General features: G+C 34.3%; 1 protein-coding gene across 1 annotated transcript in view; it reads right to left on the bottom strand.

Moving 5' to 3' along the window:
• LOC107695739 (membrane-associated guanylate kinase, WW and PDZ domain-containing protein 3-like) overlaps window positions 1-14,520 on the bottom strand; it is a 94,777-nt gene extending 80,257 nt beyond the window's left edge. Inside the window, exons 1-2 of the mRNA XM_016495763.1 lie at window positions 14,505-14,520; window positions 11,129-11,191 (exon numbers count right to left, since the gene is read on the bottom strand). Of these exons, the coding sequence (XP_016351249.1) occupies window positions 11,129-11,191; window positions 14,505-14,520 (79 nt within the window). The remainder of the gene's footprint in view (window positions 1-11,128; window positions 11,192-14,504) is intronic.
• Between the last annotated feature and the right edge of the window lie 1,566 nt (window positions 14,521-16,086).

Raw genomic sequence — 16,086 nt, 5'->3', positions numbered from 1 at the left:
TGCGCCTGTGTATATATATATATATATATATATATATATATATATATATATATATATATATATATATATCGCATAAACTAAAAAAATATGTCACAGTCAATATGAAATTAGAATTAGCCAATTGTTCTTTTTAAGCATTTATAAAACTTATTGCGTTTAATTTATAAATGCACATCACTTAAAAAAAGTCTTGATGATTGTGCATGCAAATGCAATAACTTTGCTTTGCCTCTGAAACGACTTTTCTTTCTCTTTCATTCTGAAATAATGTATGAGATTATAGTAAAATGCATTGTGAATGCACGTGAATGTTGAATGTGAATGTTGACTAACAGGTACAGGCTTTCTGTGCATCTATGCAAATGCTACATCTAGCTGAGTGCACTATGCCATCCTGCATTCAAGTCTTTGAAGAATTTGAGCTAAATTGGGGCACAGCAAAATCCCCAGAGTTAAATCAACTCTGCTCAGAGTACATAATCTACAGAGTGTTAAAGTAACACTGAAGCCGAGTTAAACTTCATGGGATAATTAAGCAATTAATTAATTGAAGAGTGAGCATTAGTAAAGAAAACCCGCTGTTAACAATGTTGAAGATGAATAACTACTGCTCAGGCTTTTAGACATGAAAAAGTATCACATAATCCTCAACAGTGGTAACTCTGCTTCAGTGTTACTTTAACACTCTGTAGATTGGGACAATATGTACTCTGAGCAGAGTTGATTTAACTTTGAATTTGCTGTGCAGTAAAGAAAACTGTATATAGCAAAAAGCCGTTCTGCTTGAGATATCATTGCAGAGGGCTGTACAGGAACTTTAATTAATCTGAGACCTTAAGCCCAGACCCATGAGGTTGAGTAGGACTGTCATACACAACTAATCAAGGCACTTGTTTTCACATTGATAGAAGAGAGTTGATTGGGGCCGTATGTTAAAGATAGGACCAACTGCAGGCATTGAGTCAAAATAGGACATCCGGGAAAAGAGGTTGTGCCATTAAACGGCTGGATCATTCACACACAGCACAAAGGGGAAGTTCAAAGCAATGTAAATTAATTAATAGGCTAGGAGTTATGTCCCTAACAAAGGTAAAGTCTCTGAAAAGTCTTGACCAATAATTCAAATGAAATTGTTCATAAACCGACTGAAGGTCAAGCCATTTAATCTTTTCACAAATCTGAAAAGAAAGAAATCGCCTTTGATGTTTGCCATTTTTTAATCTACCATAAAATGGTATTACACATTCTCATTCCTAATGTTGATAATAGAATGTATTTTATACAGAGTTGGGAACTGAGAATAGTTTCTTATTCAGAAACTGTTCCATTGTTTTAAAAATATCAGATCTAAATGACATTTGGTTTTGCACATGCATTATTCTGCAATGAGGATGGAACTGAACCTACAGCACGTAACAGTCAGATTCCCAAACAAATGACTCTTATGAACCATTTCTTTCTAGTGAATTAAAACCATACCTGGCAATTAGTACAGTCTGATTTCTGAACAAATGACTCCTATTAGCCGGTTGTTCTTAGTGAATCAAAACCATACAGTGCAATCATTACAATCCCAAACAATTGACTCTAATGAGCTTTTTTTTACTGAATCAAAAATAAACAGAGCAACCAGTACAGTCTGATTCCTGAACGAATGACTCTTATAAACCAGTTCTCTTCAGTGAATCAAAACTTTCAAAGGAATTCACAAAAAGAGTCATTTGTTCAGGTAATGCTGTATGTTTTTGATTCATTAAAAAGAACAAGATCATTAAAGACACATTTTTTATAAAAATGCTCTAAAAATATATTAAATAAATATGTTACCACATGTTTATTTATTATTTTATTTTATATATGTATCGTTATGGCCAACACATATAAATAGAGTGTTAAAAAACCTCTGAATAAAGTGTAATACAAATAAGCACTGAGTAATATTATCACGTACCTGCTATATAATTAGGTTATATTTATAAGGTTTGGTTTTGGGAATAGTTGTTTGTAATTCTGCATAATTTACTGCTATTACTACAGTAAGCACATGTAATATGTGATCAAGGACACTTAAAAAAAGTGTCCTGAACTGTGCAAACACACCTTTTGCAGAAATTATTTTAAATGTATTATTAAAAAGATGATCATTTATCAATTTTTTTCCCAAATCGTTAAAAGATTAGTTAATGGAACAGGAATTGTTAAGAAGAAACAATAGTCTACTTTATGAAGCTTCTTGGATGTGTTTCACAGTCTGCACGCTGTCTGACACTGTCTGACACAAACGCACATAAGCCTCGTGATTAGTTGGGATAGGTAACACTAGAACCGCAGGGACACCTTCAATCACACAAGCCGCAATCTATCCAATGAGACCAAAATTACAGTGCCCTTTTCTTCTGCTCATTACATGGTAATATCTGGGCTCTAATGCGAAGAGTCACAATATGAATGTGAGTGCGTTTCCAAGCACATACTATCTCATTAAAGAGTCCTCGTCTATTAAGCCTTCCAGTCTAGAGGAGAGGACATCTTTTTGCTGCAAGACCAGGGTGACACTTGAGAAGTCCACTGTGAATGTGCCAGCCAGAGAAAGAGAAAGAGCACCGCTCACTCAATGTTGAGAGACAGAAGTGTCTTTGTGTTTATCAACCTGGCCGAAAAAAGCCAATCTAGCTGTCAAGAGCAGGAAACAATGGTTTGTGTGAGGATACATGCCTGACATACAACATAAAGATTGTAGCTGGAGTGCACAACAGCATGTTTCCATAGTGGAGTAGGGGTCAAGAAAGTTATAGCATGAGACTGACATATACACTGATGTATTGAGGGGTACAAAAGTTTGAGAAGGAAGTGAATTCCTTCTGTTTTGTCTTTCTTTCCTAAATTGAAAAAAAAATTCTCATTTGAAATGATTTTATCAGAATAAAAAAGTAAAAATTTAAAATTTAAATTATAGATTATATATGTGTGTGTAGCTTATTTATGATCTTGCACTATTTAACTTTACCAATCTAATAGGGGTGTGACGAGACACTTATCCCACGAGACGAGATGAGACGAAACACGAGACTGGGTTCACGAGAACGAGACGAGACGAGATTTTTAGACATCTTTTCATTATTGAAAATTAAGCAAACAAGTTTTTTTGGCAAACAAAGGGGATTTACTATTAAAATTAAAACATGGAAGAAATGTTTTGTGTGATTATTCCTTAAAAAAATAATGTTTGTTTCATATTAGTAGTAGTAGGCTATGTACATTCTACTGAAAAATAGTTATAGGCACAATGCCTTCAAATCAAACCGGACTTTTATTTTGAAGGGTTGACGTGAATACCTTTACAGTTCTGTGTATGAGATATGACGCTATTTTTACTCAAATCAAACGAGTGTCAGGCGTGTTTCAGTATGTGTGTAGTAAATGAAACCGCGCGTCTGCGCCATTCATTAACAGAGACAGGCAGATTCATATTTAAAAATCGACTTTTGCGGCTTAATATTTACAGATACTAGTCCATATCGTGATTTGATTTAAGTGTAATGACCTACTTTTGATTAATTCATTCAAAATTTGACAAATTCCGTGACATTCCGCGTTAAACTGTGAATTCTGTTTTTATGACTGGATAAAGACTACACTGCGTAATTTTCCCGCTTATCATGCGGCCACTTGCCTGATGTGAACAAAATATCTTACATACCACCACTTGTGAACGAGCCAGTGTAATGCAAATATATCTGAAAGGTCTGCGCGAGGATATAGTCACATTCTCGCAAGTACAGTACAGTACATTAGTTTGTATCTGGTGATATAATAACAGTAATGTATTGAAAGAACAGACAGCATCTACTTGTACACTGTATTCCACTAGGGCTCTATCCTGCACACTTCACCAACTGCAATATATCTCTAAAACAGTTACTGAAGGGAATATTTTCTGGATGAGGTCCTAAGTCTGAGGGTGTGGTGGTCCATACTGGAGGCTAAGGAACATGAAATCAATAATTCAATACAGTAACACATGGGAATGTCTTTGTGAGGAAATACTGATGCTCTTGAAGCAGACTGACAAAAGGCCATCAAAAATGACCACATTTTGACTAAATGTTGCATTTTAACTTTTTACACCGCATTATTGTGGCTTCACATAGACTGCGGCTTCTGTTTTCCACTTATTTTAGTTGCTATAAACAGATTTTCCCCCCTCTCCATAATCAGAAATAAAATCCTGTTTCAGCGGTTCCTAAAATTCCCAGATGAGGGGAACCCATCTGACTTAATTACAGCACCTTGACTCTTATTTATTGGAGCAAATGTCCCAGTGAGAAGAATGCAAGCTTTTAGGAGACAATTATGAATTTAATTAAGTGTGACTGAACTGTGCTGTTCATAGCACACTACAACATAATCCTCTTTTCCCTGAAAATATTTCCAAACAGGATTAGCTGTGGGAGCTGAAGCTGGAGGGAAGGGAATGAAATGGAGAAAGGGAGTGATCTTCCCCCCCACCTCAAGTGTCTCCATCTCTCTCTCCTCTGAATCCTGTAACCAAGGAGACTGTTTCTACCTCAAAGACCTTGGTATTTGGGGTAGAGGGTACTGAAGAATACATTCGTGTGTTTGTAGTCAGATTTTATATAAAAATGTCTTCAGATTGTACATCTTCCTGTACAGCGTATTTTCAAATATATGGTGACATAAAATAGTGAACTTTAAAACAAGGCTGATAGAGATATTTGGTTATTGTTATTAAAGTAGATCCGCGAGTGAGCAAATGAGAGCGCATTTAGATTGCATTGTAACGTTTTGACACATTTTTAAAAAAGCATGGCTCGGAAAAATACTGAATTTTAGAATTGGCTCCTTAGGTATGAATTTAAATTGAATTGACTGCAACTCAAATAATGTTGAATTAGAATGACAGAAAGTGAACTTAATGGAAAGCAATTCAAAGAATTTCAACACAACAGAGGCATTTCATTAGTCCGACACGTTTTGTGATAGAGATAAATAAATACACAATTATTCTGGATACACAATTCATTTGGATTCATTTTCATATTTATTCATTTACATTAAAATCAAATCTACTGCCTTTATATAGATGTTTGGCTTGTTACAAACCCCTGTTAAGTTTAGCCAGAAAGGTGGATGCAGCATAAAGAGGACACGTGTATCCAAATGCCAGGCGAAATAAATATGTGAAAATATTTGATGAAAATAAAATTTCATTTTATGAAAATAAAATGTTTTTTTACCATGCTCCAAAATAAATAAATAAATAAACAGACATTATGTAATAATAACATAAAACATTATGAAATGTAAATGAAAATTTCTATAGGTTGCATTTCAAACATTTCTTATTAATATCACAAGGTTTATGTAAACACACCATTTTTAATGTTTAGAGATAATAATAATAAATGAAATGCACTTTTACATTTCTTTGAATTTATTTCCATTTGAATTCCGCTTTCTTAAATTCAAATTTGAATTACGATTCTGCATCCTGTTGCCTTCAACCCTTGGAATTTAAAGAGCATTCAATCCAATTGTGAATGCTGCACAACCATGGTATACAAATCAGTCTAGAGTCGGCCTGTTGGGTTTAAAGGTGAGACTGTAATCTTCCAGAGGGCAGTTTTAATACTAAACAATGTTACATTATGCCTGGCAGAGAAAGATAACCTTCTCCTGAAAGGCCTTGTTGGGCCTTTTGGACCCCCTCCCAGGGACGGTTCAGATTTATAGTGGCATGAACAGGTGTCTTGAGAAGAATACCTACTATATCTCCATTTTTCAGCCACTCTGCCAGGCTCTGGTAGCTGGTTTTCTATTTAAAGAGGCCACAAAAGCAGGGTATTTCTCTCTCAGATCCCCCATGAACTATTAAGGTAAAAAAGCAGTTCTCTGAGAAACAGGTCAACAATACCTTCACCTCACAGACATAGTAAAATATAAAGTGGCACTTTCATAGCATTACAGAGACTAATCTGGAGAAAGAAACTATTGCTGATGCAGTAAAAACAAGTCACCAAACTTCAGGGTGATGTGAGTTTGATGCTGCCTTCCAGCTATTTCCCCATTATCAGGCTAACACACAGTGCAGGGATGAAACGCTGGCTTCTAGTCTACAGCACTCATGAATCAGCATGTGTGAAATGCTGTATTAATATTTCCACAGCGAACGGCTGTTCTGTGAAGTCACAGGTGGTGGTATCGCTACAAATGCTGAGAAACAGCATGCTCTCTCAACTCAACCTGTGATTTACAACTACACATCAGATTACTATGAATCAACACACAGCTAATGTCTGTAATTTGCTATATTTTATGAAATTGAATAAAGCTTCGGTTTTAATGGTTAACTGCGTGTTAACTAGAGGGATGTAAACTGCATGGGAAATTATTATTTAGCGATGCACCTGTATCAGGTGTCTGGCTAATAATATCAGCTGATAATTATTTTCATGTTATGGCCAGAAGCCATAAATGAGCCATATTAAAATTATATACTATTTTGTCAAAATAAATTCAAAATACAAAAACAAAACAAAACAAAAATCAGTTGTTTTAAATGCTAGAAGTGAATTTAGACAGCACTTATATTAAAGATATAGTTACAGATAAAGACGAATACATTTTTCCGTTTAAAAACTAAAATATAAATAAATAAATACACTTTAAAACTACTAAAGTATAACAGTCTATATTATTATTTTATTATTAAATTTATATATATATATTTTAAATTGCACTATCCATATACAGACACACACACACACACACACACATCTTAAATGCATCTCATCTTAAACACACTTCAGCAAATTATACAATACTTTCATATACACATGTATATTTATACTTACATTAGTGTTTGCACTTCTGGTTTGATTCTTATTATTTCATTACCTTTTTACTGTACTGCACAATGACAAAAAATGAATATATATATATATATATATATATATATATATATATATATACATTGAGATCTATCCGTCTGGAAAAGGTTATAAAGCCATTTCTAAAGCTTTGGGACTCCAGCGAACCACAGTGAGAGCCATTATTCACAAATGGCAAAAACATGGAACAGTGGAGAACCTTCCCAGGAGTGGCCGGCCGACCAAAATTACCCCAAGAGCACAGCGACGACTCATCCAAGAGGTCACAAAGACCCCACAATAACATCCAAAGAACTGCAGGCCTTACTTGCCTCAGTTAAGACACCACTGTGTATATATATATATATATATATATATATAGTGTTTTTATCATTAAAATATTGTTTTTTTTATTATATTAAGTAATTAAAAACAATAAAATAATGTTTATTAATTACGTTTTATAATTTTATAATTAAATATCCAATATTGACCATTTTTGACATTTAAAAAACAAATCCCTAATATTGGCTGATGTACTGATGTAGTGTGCATCCCTAACTAAACGGTGACGTGCATCACATCTGTTGTGCATTCCTAACTATTAAACATTATTTTATTAAGCAAATCTTATTGCATTAAAAGATATACAGTCGTCCCTGATGGCCCATTCTATGTGTGCAGTACACGCCATTCTGACAAAAACTGCACAGAAACCAAAGCACCTGTAAAATATAACATTACGAGGGAGAATGTGAGTATCAATTCCCAGGAGCGGCTGTGATGAGAATCACCAGCAACACTATTACACGCTGCTCTTAACATCAGAGAGAAAGAAATGATCAGGGGTGATCACAAGTTTAAAGAGATCTGTGAATTCTCCCACATTCACAGAGCCAAGCAGATATAATATGTCCTGATCTGTGTCTTGTAATCCTCCACAACATACTTATTGTGATGACAGCAGCTAAAACCCTGTGGTTTTGTACGGAGGAAGAATGTGGGCTGGTGCCATATCAACGGCTATGATTTTGTATGGCATGTGTACAGATTCTATTTAAAGTGTCCATCATGGGCAAGGTTTTGGCAGAATTAATGTGATCTGTGAATAATGTTGAGTATAAATCTGCAGAGGCTGGTGCCAAACTCCTTTAAAAGCAGGCCAGTCCATCTCAGTACTGTAATACCCCGGCCAGCTATTTTGGCTCTAGCAACAGGCAGAAATAGCCAAAATTACACCTTTAACATGTTCCAAAGCCCCTCTCGGTTTGGGTTTACCTGCCCAGGCTGCCAGGCCACTGCTGTTTATTAAAGGCCCATCTATAAATCAGCAGGGCTGCAGACATCCCTCCGGCCCCAAACAGGACAGATTCTCTAAAAAACCGTGGAGGTGAGTGAGGACTCCCCTCTCCCATTCAGATGAATCGCCATGGAGATGAGCAGGCAGGCGAGGAGGGTGGAAGACCTTGAGAGGCATTTAGCTCAAGACGACAAATGCTTACAGCCAATATTCTTAATAGCCATGGTGGGAGACCAGCAACATCAGGCTCATCAAGAGGAATTTGCATATACTTTAGACCTAGTGTTTTTAATTTATTTAAAAAAAATGTATTATTTAAGGGGTAACACATAAAAATTAACACATACACTCTAATCATATAATATTAACATACATTTTTCATTTGCAATAAAAGAAAAAAATTCTTATCTAAAAATGTCTTTACCTGAAATAAACAAACTGAAATAAAATAATAATATAATAAAAATATTGATTGAAATTTAACATAACAAAAACTATAATAGTATCTCAACGATACTAACATTTTTACTAGAAATAACTGTGAAATTAATTAGAAAATTATTAATAAAATAAAATCTTTAAAGCTCCTCAAGAGGAATTTGCATATATTTTAAGCAGACTTTAAATGTTTTTAATTTATTCAGAGGCTCAACAATAAAGGATTTTTTATTGCTAGCCGCCAAACTTTTTTACTATAAAATAAAAAAAAAAAATTGTATATTACACTAAATATAATATAATACAACATAACATATAACATAACATAATAGAAAGTTAATGTTAATTTTATGATTTTATAAACTTTATTATATTTTTAAATTGCAATCAAACCTGAAAATGATTGCATAATTTGTTTTTAAATTATTAATTAACTTAATAAATAATTAAAATGATGTGCTAAATTAAGACATTTAATGAAGGAAATAGTGTGTCCATTATAAATCAACAGAGCTGTGTGTGAACACAGAAAAGCAAACAAACACACGCCAGTTATTCAATGACTATTTAAAATCTAAAAAATACTCTGTTTAAAAAAAACAAAAGTAAAAAGTTACTTGTTAACGCATTGCACCCAACACTGAAGTAACACTGCTTACATTTTTCTTACTGACAGCCCTAATTAATTTGATTTTCTTAACCTTAATGCAGGGAGTCAAACTGTAGCAAGCATAATTCTAGCAGCTCTAGTTTATGCACAGGCTTTATTGTACTGTGTCTCATTCACTCAGAATGAGCAAACCAAACGTCTTTATTTCCTCTGTGCACGGCGGCGGAACAGACTGCAATGGGAATGACAAAACAAACAGCAGCCTATGTTGCTGATAATAGTCCTACCCTGAAAGACACCTTCACTTACTGTTATTAATAAACATCTCTAGCTCACAATCACATAGACACTGAAGATAAAAAATAAATAAACTCCCATGCCACCGGTCATTGTGACATGATTACTCATATGAAGAGAGACGGGAGAAGGCCATATGACATGCCAGGCTGATGCAGGATTTTCATCCTCTGTCACGCTGACGTGAAATGAGCATGCGACACTGTGTTTGTCATGCCTCAGCTGCAGCACAGAAACCAAAGCACGTACTGTACACAGGCCTAAATTAATGAGCCGATTCCTTGAACCTTTTCAGTCTTCAGTGTCACATTATCCTTCAGAAATCATTCTGATATGCTGCTCAATTATTATCATTATTATCAATTATTACTGGTACTCAAATTTTAACTTTGGTTCTTCTTCTTATTATTATTATTATCAATGTTGAAAACAGTTTTTCTGCTCAATGTTTTTGTGTAAACCATGATATGTCGTCAAAGAATTCAAAAAAAATAAATAAATAAATACACTGAAGACTGAAATTCAGCTTTGCCATCACAGGAATAAATTACATTTAAAAAATTTGTTTTAAAATATATTTAGTGTATTTTCGATCAAATAAATGCAGCCTTGGTGAGCACAAGACGCTTCTTTCAAAAATATTAAAAAATTGTAATTATTCTTAGCTTCATCTGCACAGAAAAAGAAATAAATTATATTTATGTGTTTGTTGCTCAAGCTGAACCAAAGCTGAACCACAGCTGAACAATAATTGAAAAAAACATTTTTTTCTGCAGGTCTGCAACATTTCATACAAATACAAATATATATAATAAATATATAACTTAGCTATAAGTAAATCTGAAATTCACAAATAATTTTGATGGAAAAAGATGGCATATGGTACAAAATATTCACTAAAATTATGCTATGTAATTTTCAACCTAATGTAACTGACATTGCCAACACGAGTCACTCTTGCAAACAGAAACCAAAAGTTTAAGTTTGCATTGGGGCATAAAAAAGTAAGCAACTGGTCGCATGCCACTTCCGTTAACTAGCCTAAAAATTCCTCACAATGGCCACGGGACATTACTGTTGAGCTCTGCTAAATCATCCCTTTGAGTCCAGACTACATTTCTAAGTAGAGGACTTTCTGGATATGCATTACCCCAATTCCAGGACACCAGCAACAGTTGAGTTGAAAAATACACATCCATAAGACACACCACAATCATCTTACTTGACGCAAGACAAGCAATCACCTGCTGCTATGAAGAAATTACTTTATAGTGCAAGAAAACTGATCAACAATGATAATTTGTTTGAGCATCTATAATGGAACAGTGATTGCATATGCAATCAAAACACACAGCCGAGATTATCAGTGCCTGATTAATTTAAGTTCAACAAAGGAAGAAATGTTCAAAATGAAAGCTCACAAGATTTAAAAAAGCAACAGTGTGCTAATATTAATGAAGATGATAATTAGATTGAACTGGTGCTTAATGAGATGTATTGTTCGTTTGGCACCAGTATGTAGGGAGGGTTGAGGAACTTCAAAAGCTAAAGGAGTTGTGCGTCTGTATAATTGAGAAATGATACACTCCCAACCTCTGCCAGCAGAAAGAAAAGACTCCACCAGAGTCAGATTAGCATCTGAATGCCTTCTTAGTACTGTTTTCACTGGATAAGTTCAGCCCCCCTAAGGAATCTGCTAGGATGATAAGACAGAAGCCTAGATGAAGAGGGAGAAAGGCAATCAAAGGAGTGAAGAAAATCAATCCAAATGTATGTGTGTGTGTGTGAGGGAGACGGATTGTCGAGTGTGAAGTTTATCCGTGACTGATGCCTCTATAGGAGCTGATTAAGGCTCTACTGCCAACAACAAGTTTTTTAATTTTTTTGTTTTTACAGGTGTCTATGTTCACAGGCACAGACAGTATTGTGTGATGAGTTACGAAATGAGAACATTAAAAAAAATCCAGTTTCTTGCCAAATCCTATATTTGCTGTCTAATTACAATACCAATGTGCACAATATCACTAATATACACTACTGTTCAAACTTTTGGGGATTTTTTGTTTTTTAAAGAATTTAATACATTTATTCAGCAAGGATGCATTCCATTAATTAAAAGTGACAATAAAGACATTTATAATGTTACACAAGATTTATATTTCAAATAAATGCTGTTCTTTGAACTTTGAAAATCCACAGAAATGTTAAACAGCATGACTGTTTTTAACATTAATAATAAGAAAAGAAAATCTCCAAATCACACATTAGAATGATTCCTGAAGGTTCATGTGACACTAAAGACCAAAGTAATGGCTGCAGAAAATTCAGCTTTGGCATCACAAGAATAAATGACATTTTAAAATATACTGAAATAGGAACCAGTTCTTTTAAATTATAATAATATTTCCACAATATTACTGTTTTTACAATTGTTTTGTTCAAATAATTGCAGCTTTGGTGAGCACAAAGACTCAAAATCATTTTTTTTTTTAATTACAAAAAAAACTTACAGACCCCAGACTATAACATAGTGGATGTCATCTTAATCATCAAAATATGTCCATTAATTTATCTGAAATTACATCACATGTCTAAGCAGACAATTTACTCTTGTGAGGCAATTCTTTTAATGAATCAGACTCACAAAACTTTCATATTCTTGTTTTAAATGAGTCTAATGATTCTCTCACTTACTGAGACAGTGGTTTTTGACTCTCTCACTGATATGCATTATTGTATGCGTCCAACTCAAAATGGTGCTAATGTCTTGAAATGACCACATAATTACTTACTGGTTGTTAAAAACATAAGTTCAGAACAGAGCTCTGTCTGAACAAATGTGGTTTAAAAAAGAAATGCTATAAAAATCTGAATTTTTTTGTTTGTTTAGTATAGCAGTGACCAATTATTCTTCTAACACATCCCAAGTGATTATCATTTTTAACTTTTTGACAGTGACATAAACAACCAGTAGTTCACGGCAATAATTATTAAGTTCTGAGATCAAAAGCCAGTTCAACCTTTAAAGTCTGAACGCTGTGTGAGCCGCTCATTTTCAGGCACCTCACATTAGGGTTTTCTGGCTGCTCTTGCATATCACCTCGGTAACAAATACATCGGCAAATATACGTGATTATCACTCACTTCAGTGATAACATTATAACAGCCGTGGAATGTAAATGATTAAAGATAGAACACGCACTTCAGTGAAGAACAGCATAGTAAGCATGAGGAGACGCTGCTGCGACCTTATTAGAGGTTCTCTCCCCATCATTTCTCCTCTTAAAGTCTACTATTCTTTTAATATATTCTGTTCTCTCAACTCTCTCTGCTTCTTCCTGACAGTGTTTCTTTTCCTCTGTGCATGCATTTCCTTACATGCTGTCTGTCAGTGCCGGCTGGCTGCAGACCTGGTCTTGGGGGACTGTGTAGCCGTGAGCTCGGTCCAAAGAGGATCTGCCAGCCTATGTGTGGGTTTGTCTGTTCTCCAGGGTCTGGAGGGCAAAGATCACCAATTCCAGGTTTCTCTCGAGGGATGTGTTTAAAAAGGCATGGGAGAACTATAAAGAGTCTGCTGAGGGAACCATGAGGTGCTTCTTAAGAATGTAGAAAATAGGTGAATATAAAGTCCACCAGAGAGGCTAACAAGAATAGTTCATGCATAATTGGCATTTTGTCATAGTTTACTCACTTTCATATCATTGCAAATGTGCAACCTGAAAGAAGATGTTTTGTACATGTCCAGGTTACTCTGTTTTCATACAATCAAAACCAATCAATTAATCAATCATAGCGACTGCAAAAATTTTTTTTATCAGATTATTCTACATATATTTATTTTATTTTATACATATTTTACTTAAAATTACATAAAATAATGTCATAATTTATTTATTTGTTGTTTATGTATTTGTACACTTTTAAACGCTATGGACTTTATATGGTCTTATTTTATTTACTCTATTGATCAAAAGTTTGGGGTTTTAATGGTTTTCTTTAGTCTCTTATGCTTACCAATGCTGCATTTATTTGACCAAAAATACAGTAAAATTGTGAAATATTTGTACAATTTAAAATAACTGTTTCCTATTTTATATATATTATAATATATACAATATATCTAATATATTGTAAAATGCTCAAAAGAACAATATTTTAAAGTGCAAAAGAACAGCATATATTTAAAGTGTAATTTTTTGTAACATTATAAATGTCATTTTTTAACAATTTAATGTGTCCTTGTTGAATAGAAGTATTGTTATTTATTCACTTTTTTATATCTGTCCGGTAGTGTACAGGTAGTGGCAGAAAAAAAACACTGTCTATGGAAATGAACAAAATGTAAATAGAATGTAATGACATTTGAAGAAACAAATGAACATTTGTATTTATGCATGAACCATTCCTTTAAAAACAGCAAGCACTAATTAGCCACATTACTGTCAACACAATAAAAACATTTCCTACAAATAAATGATAAAGCAAGCAGTTCTGTACTGTAGAAAAAAAAAACAGTTATTAAAGGCTCACTGAATAAATTACACTAAGTGCAAACTGTTACAGAAAATGCTTCCGGTTTATAAAGTGTCAAGCTTGCCAAGAGAGTTGTAGCTGTTCTTTGACTGATCATGTCATTCAATAGGAGTGAAGAGAATTTCAAACGACTGCTATTTAACTTCGTGGGAGTAAATCTACGGCTGTCTGTGATCGTAAGTGCTGTGTGACAGAAGTCATGATTAATGAGTCAAGGCCACAATTATTCCCCTCACAAACTCTATATTAGTCAACAGCTCATGCAAGGACAGTCCTTTTTTCAGTACAAAAAAAAACATATGTCTAAAGCCTTTCCAACATGCGCAATACAAACCTTTAAGTGCTTGGTCACATGGTTATTTACACACATGTAAGAAAGGCAACAGTCGGACACTGATTAGCAAGCAGATGTTGTAAATAAAAGGAATCCAATTACCTGTGATGATGGGCATCCGAGATCCACATGCAAGCATGAAAGAGAAGAGAAAGTCACTATTAGATTAATGTTCATTCAGTGCTCTGTGCTATTAAAAAACGCAATTACATTCAAGTCATTTAAACAGCATTAATATATAGTTGTCAGAGATTCAATGATTCAAAATGGCACATTCAAGGACAAACGTTCTGTTTTTCAGCGACCAGTGCTCAGTGAGACGCAAAGCCATTTTTTAGACTAGAGAAACTACTGAAGCAAACACTAAAGAACTCAGTTCTCAGGTCGTGAGGTGTATGAAGTTGTAACACTGCTTGACTTTGAATTGAATTTGAATTACCATCCTAAAATACAGATCACAGGTTCAGATTTCAGAAACTGTCTATCTTTGAGAACAGATGACAAAGCAACCTCCTCCACCTTTGTTTCAAAACTGTTTAGACATCTAAATACATCTAGTCAGAGGTGGGACCAAGTCATTGTTTTGCAAGTCACAAGTAAGTCTCGAGTCTTTGCATTCAAGTCTCGAGTCAAGTCCCGAGTCAAGACAGACAAGTCCCAAGTCAAGTCCCGAGTCAAGACAGGCAAGTCCAAGTCGAGTTGCAAGTCCTCATCTTTAAGATTCAAGTCTTAAACAAGTCATTAGTGCTTTTTGCCCAAATTAGTGTCTCAGTATTAATTACCATATCAAATTCATAGTAATTTATATCAGGAAGGCAGGTAGAATATTTGACATAGTTCAATTTCATGTGAGATGGGTGCCCTTAGTAAAACTACTCATGTTCAATTTAGGAATTGTGCCAAAATAGGATAAGCAGTGAAAAAAACGATTTTATTAGTAACAGTATAGCAAAGACAACATAATTTCATAGAAATAACAGCTGCAACATACTTTGCATGTGTGCAAAAGAATATATGCTTCTAAGTGTTATATCTAAGCCAATGAGACATTATTTGGAACCTCAATGAAACAGATTTAAAAATATGTGAGCGGAAACGCAGAAAGAACTGCTTTGAAAGAACTCGAAGAAATAACTGCAAGCATACTTTGCAAGTGAGAGGAAACATGCAATATGGATGCAGACAAACTCATGAAGACAATCATTCAAAAATGCTGTGCTACCATCCTTTATAACTAAGAGTAACAAAGACAAAATCATTTAATAGAAAAAATGTTAAGTTTATAATATGCATAGCAGATCGCTAAATTTAGGGGCTGTGTGCGCTATTGGCCTACAGACTAATTTACAACACGTGAATTCATTCATTTATCCCGAAAGAAATGGAAGTGACGTGAGTGCCTGGTGAAGAGGGAGAAAAATTGAGTAGCCTCATTTACTCATTTTGTGAAAGAAACACTTCTTCAAATTATATTTTAAATGATCATTAGGCCTATTGCCACTTGCTCACTTCAGACATTAGGCCTAATGTGCATTTTTCTTCTTCAAATTATAGCTAAATGGTTTGCAGTGATTAATTTTAAATCTAGATTAAATCAAGGTTTATCTAATAATTCTGTTGCACCAAACTTCAAACCTTTAAAAATAAGCAGGTTTACATTTTTAACCCATCATTTTGATCGGAT

Source organism: Sinocyclocheilus anshuiensis, unplaced genomic scaffold, assembly GCF_001515605.1.
Source record: "Sinocyclocheilus anshuiensis isolate Anshui unplaced genomic scaffold, SAMN03320099.WGS_v1.1 scaffold234, whole genome shotgun sequence".
NCBI lineage: Eukaryota > Metazoa > Chordata > Actinopteri > Cypriniformes > Cyprinidae > Sinocyclocheilus > Sinocyclocheilus anshuiensis.
The sequence above is the reverse complement of the archived record's forward strand: the minus strand, read 5'-3'. Positions and strand labels throughout refer to the sequence as shown.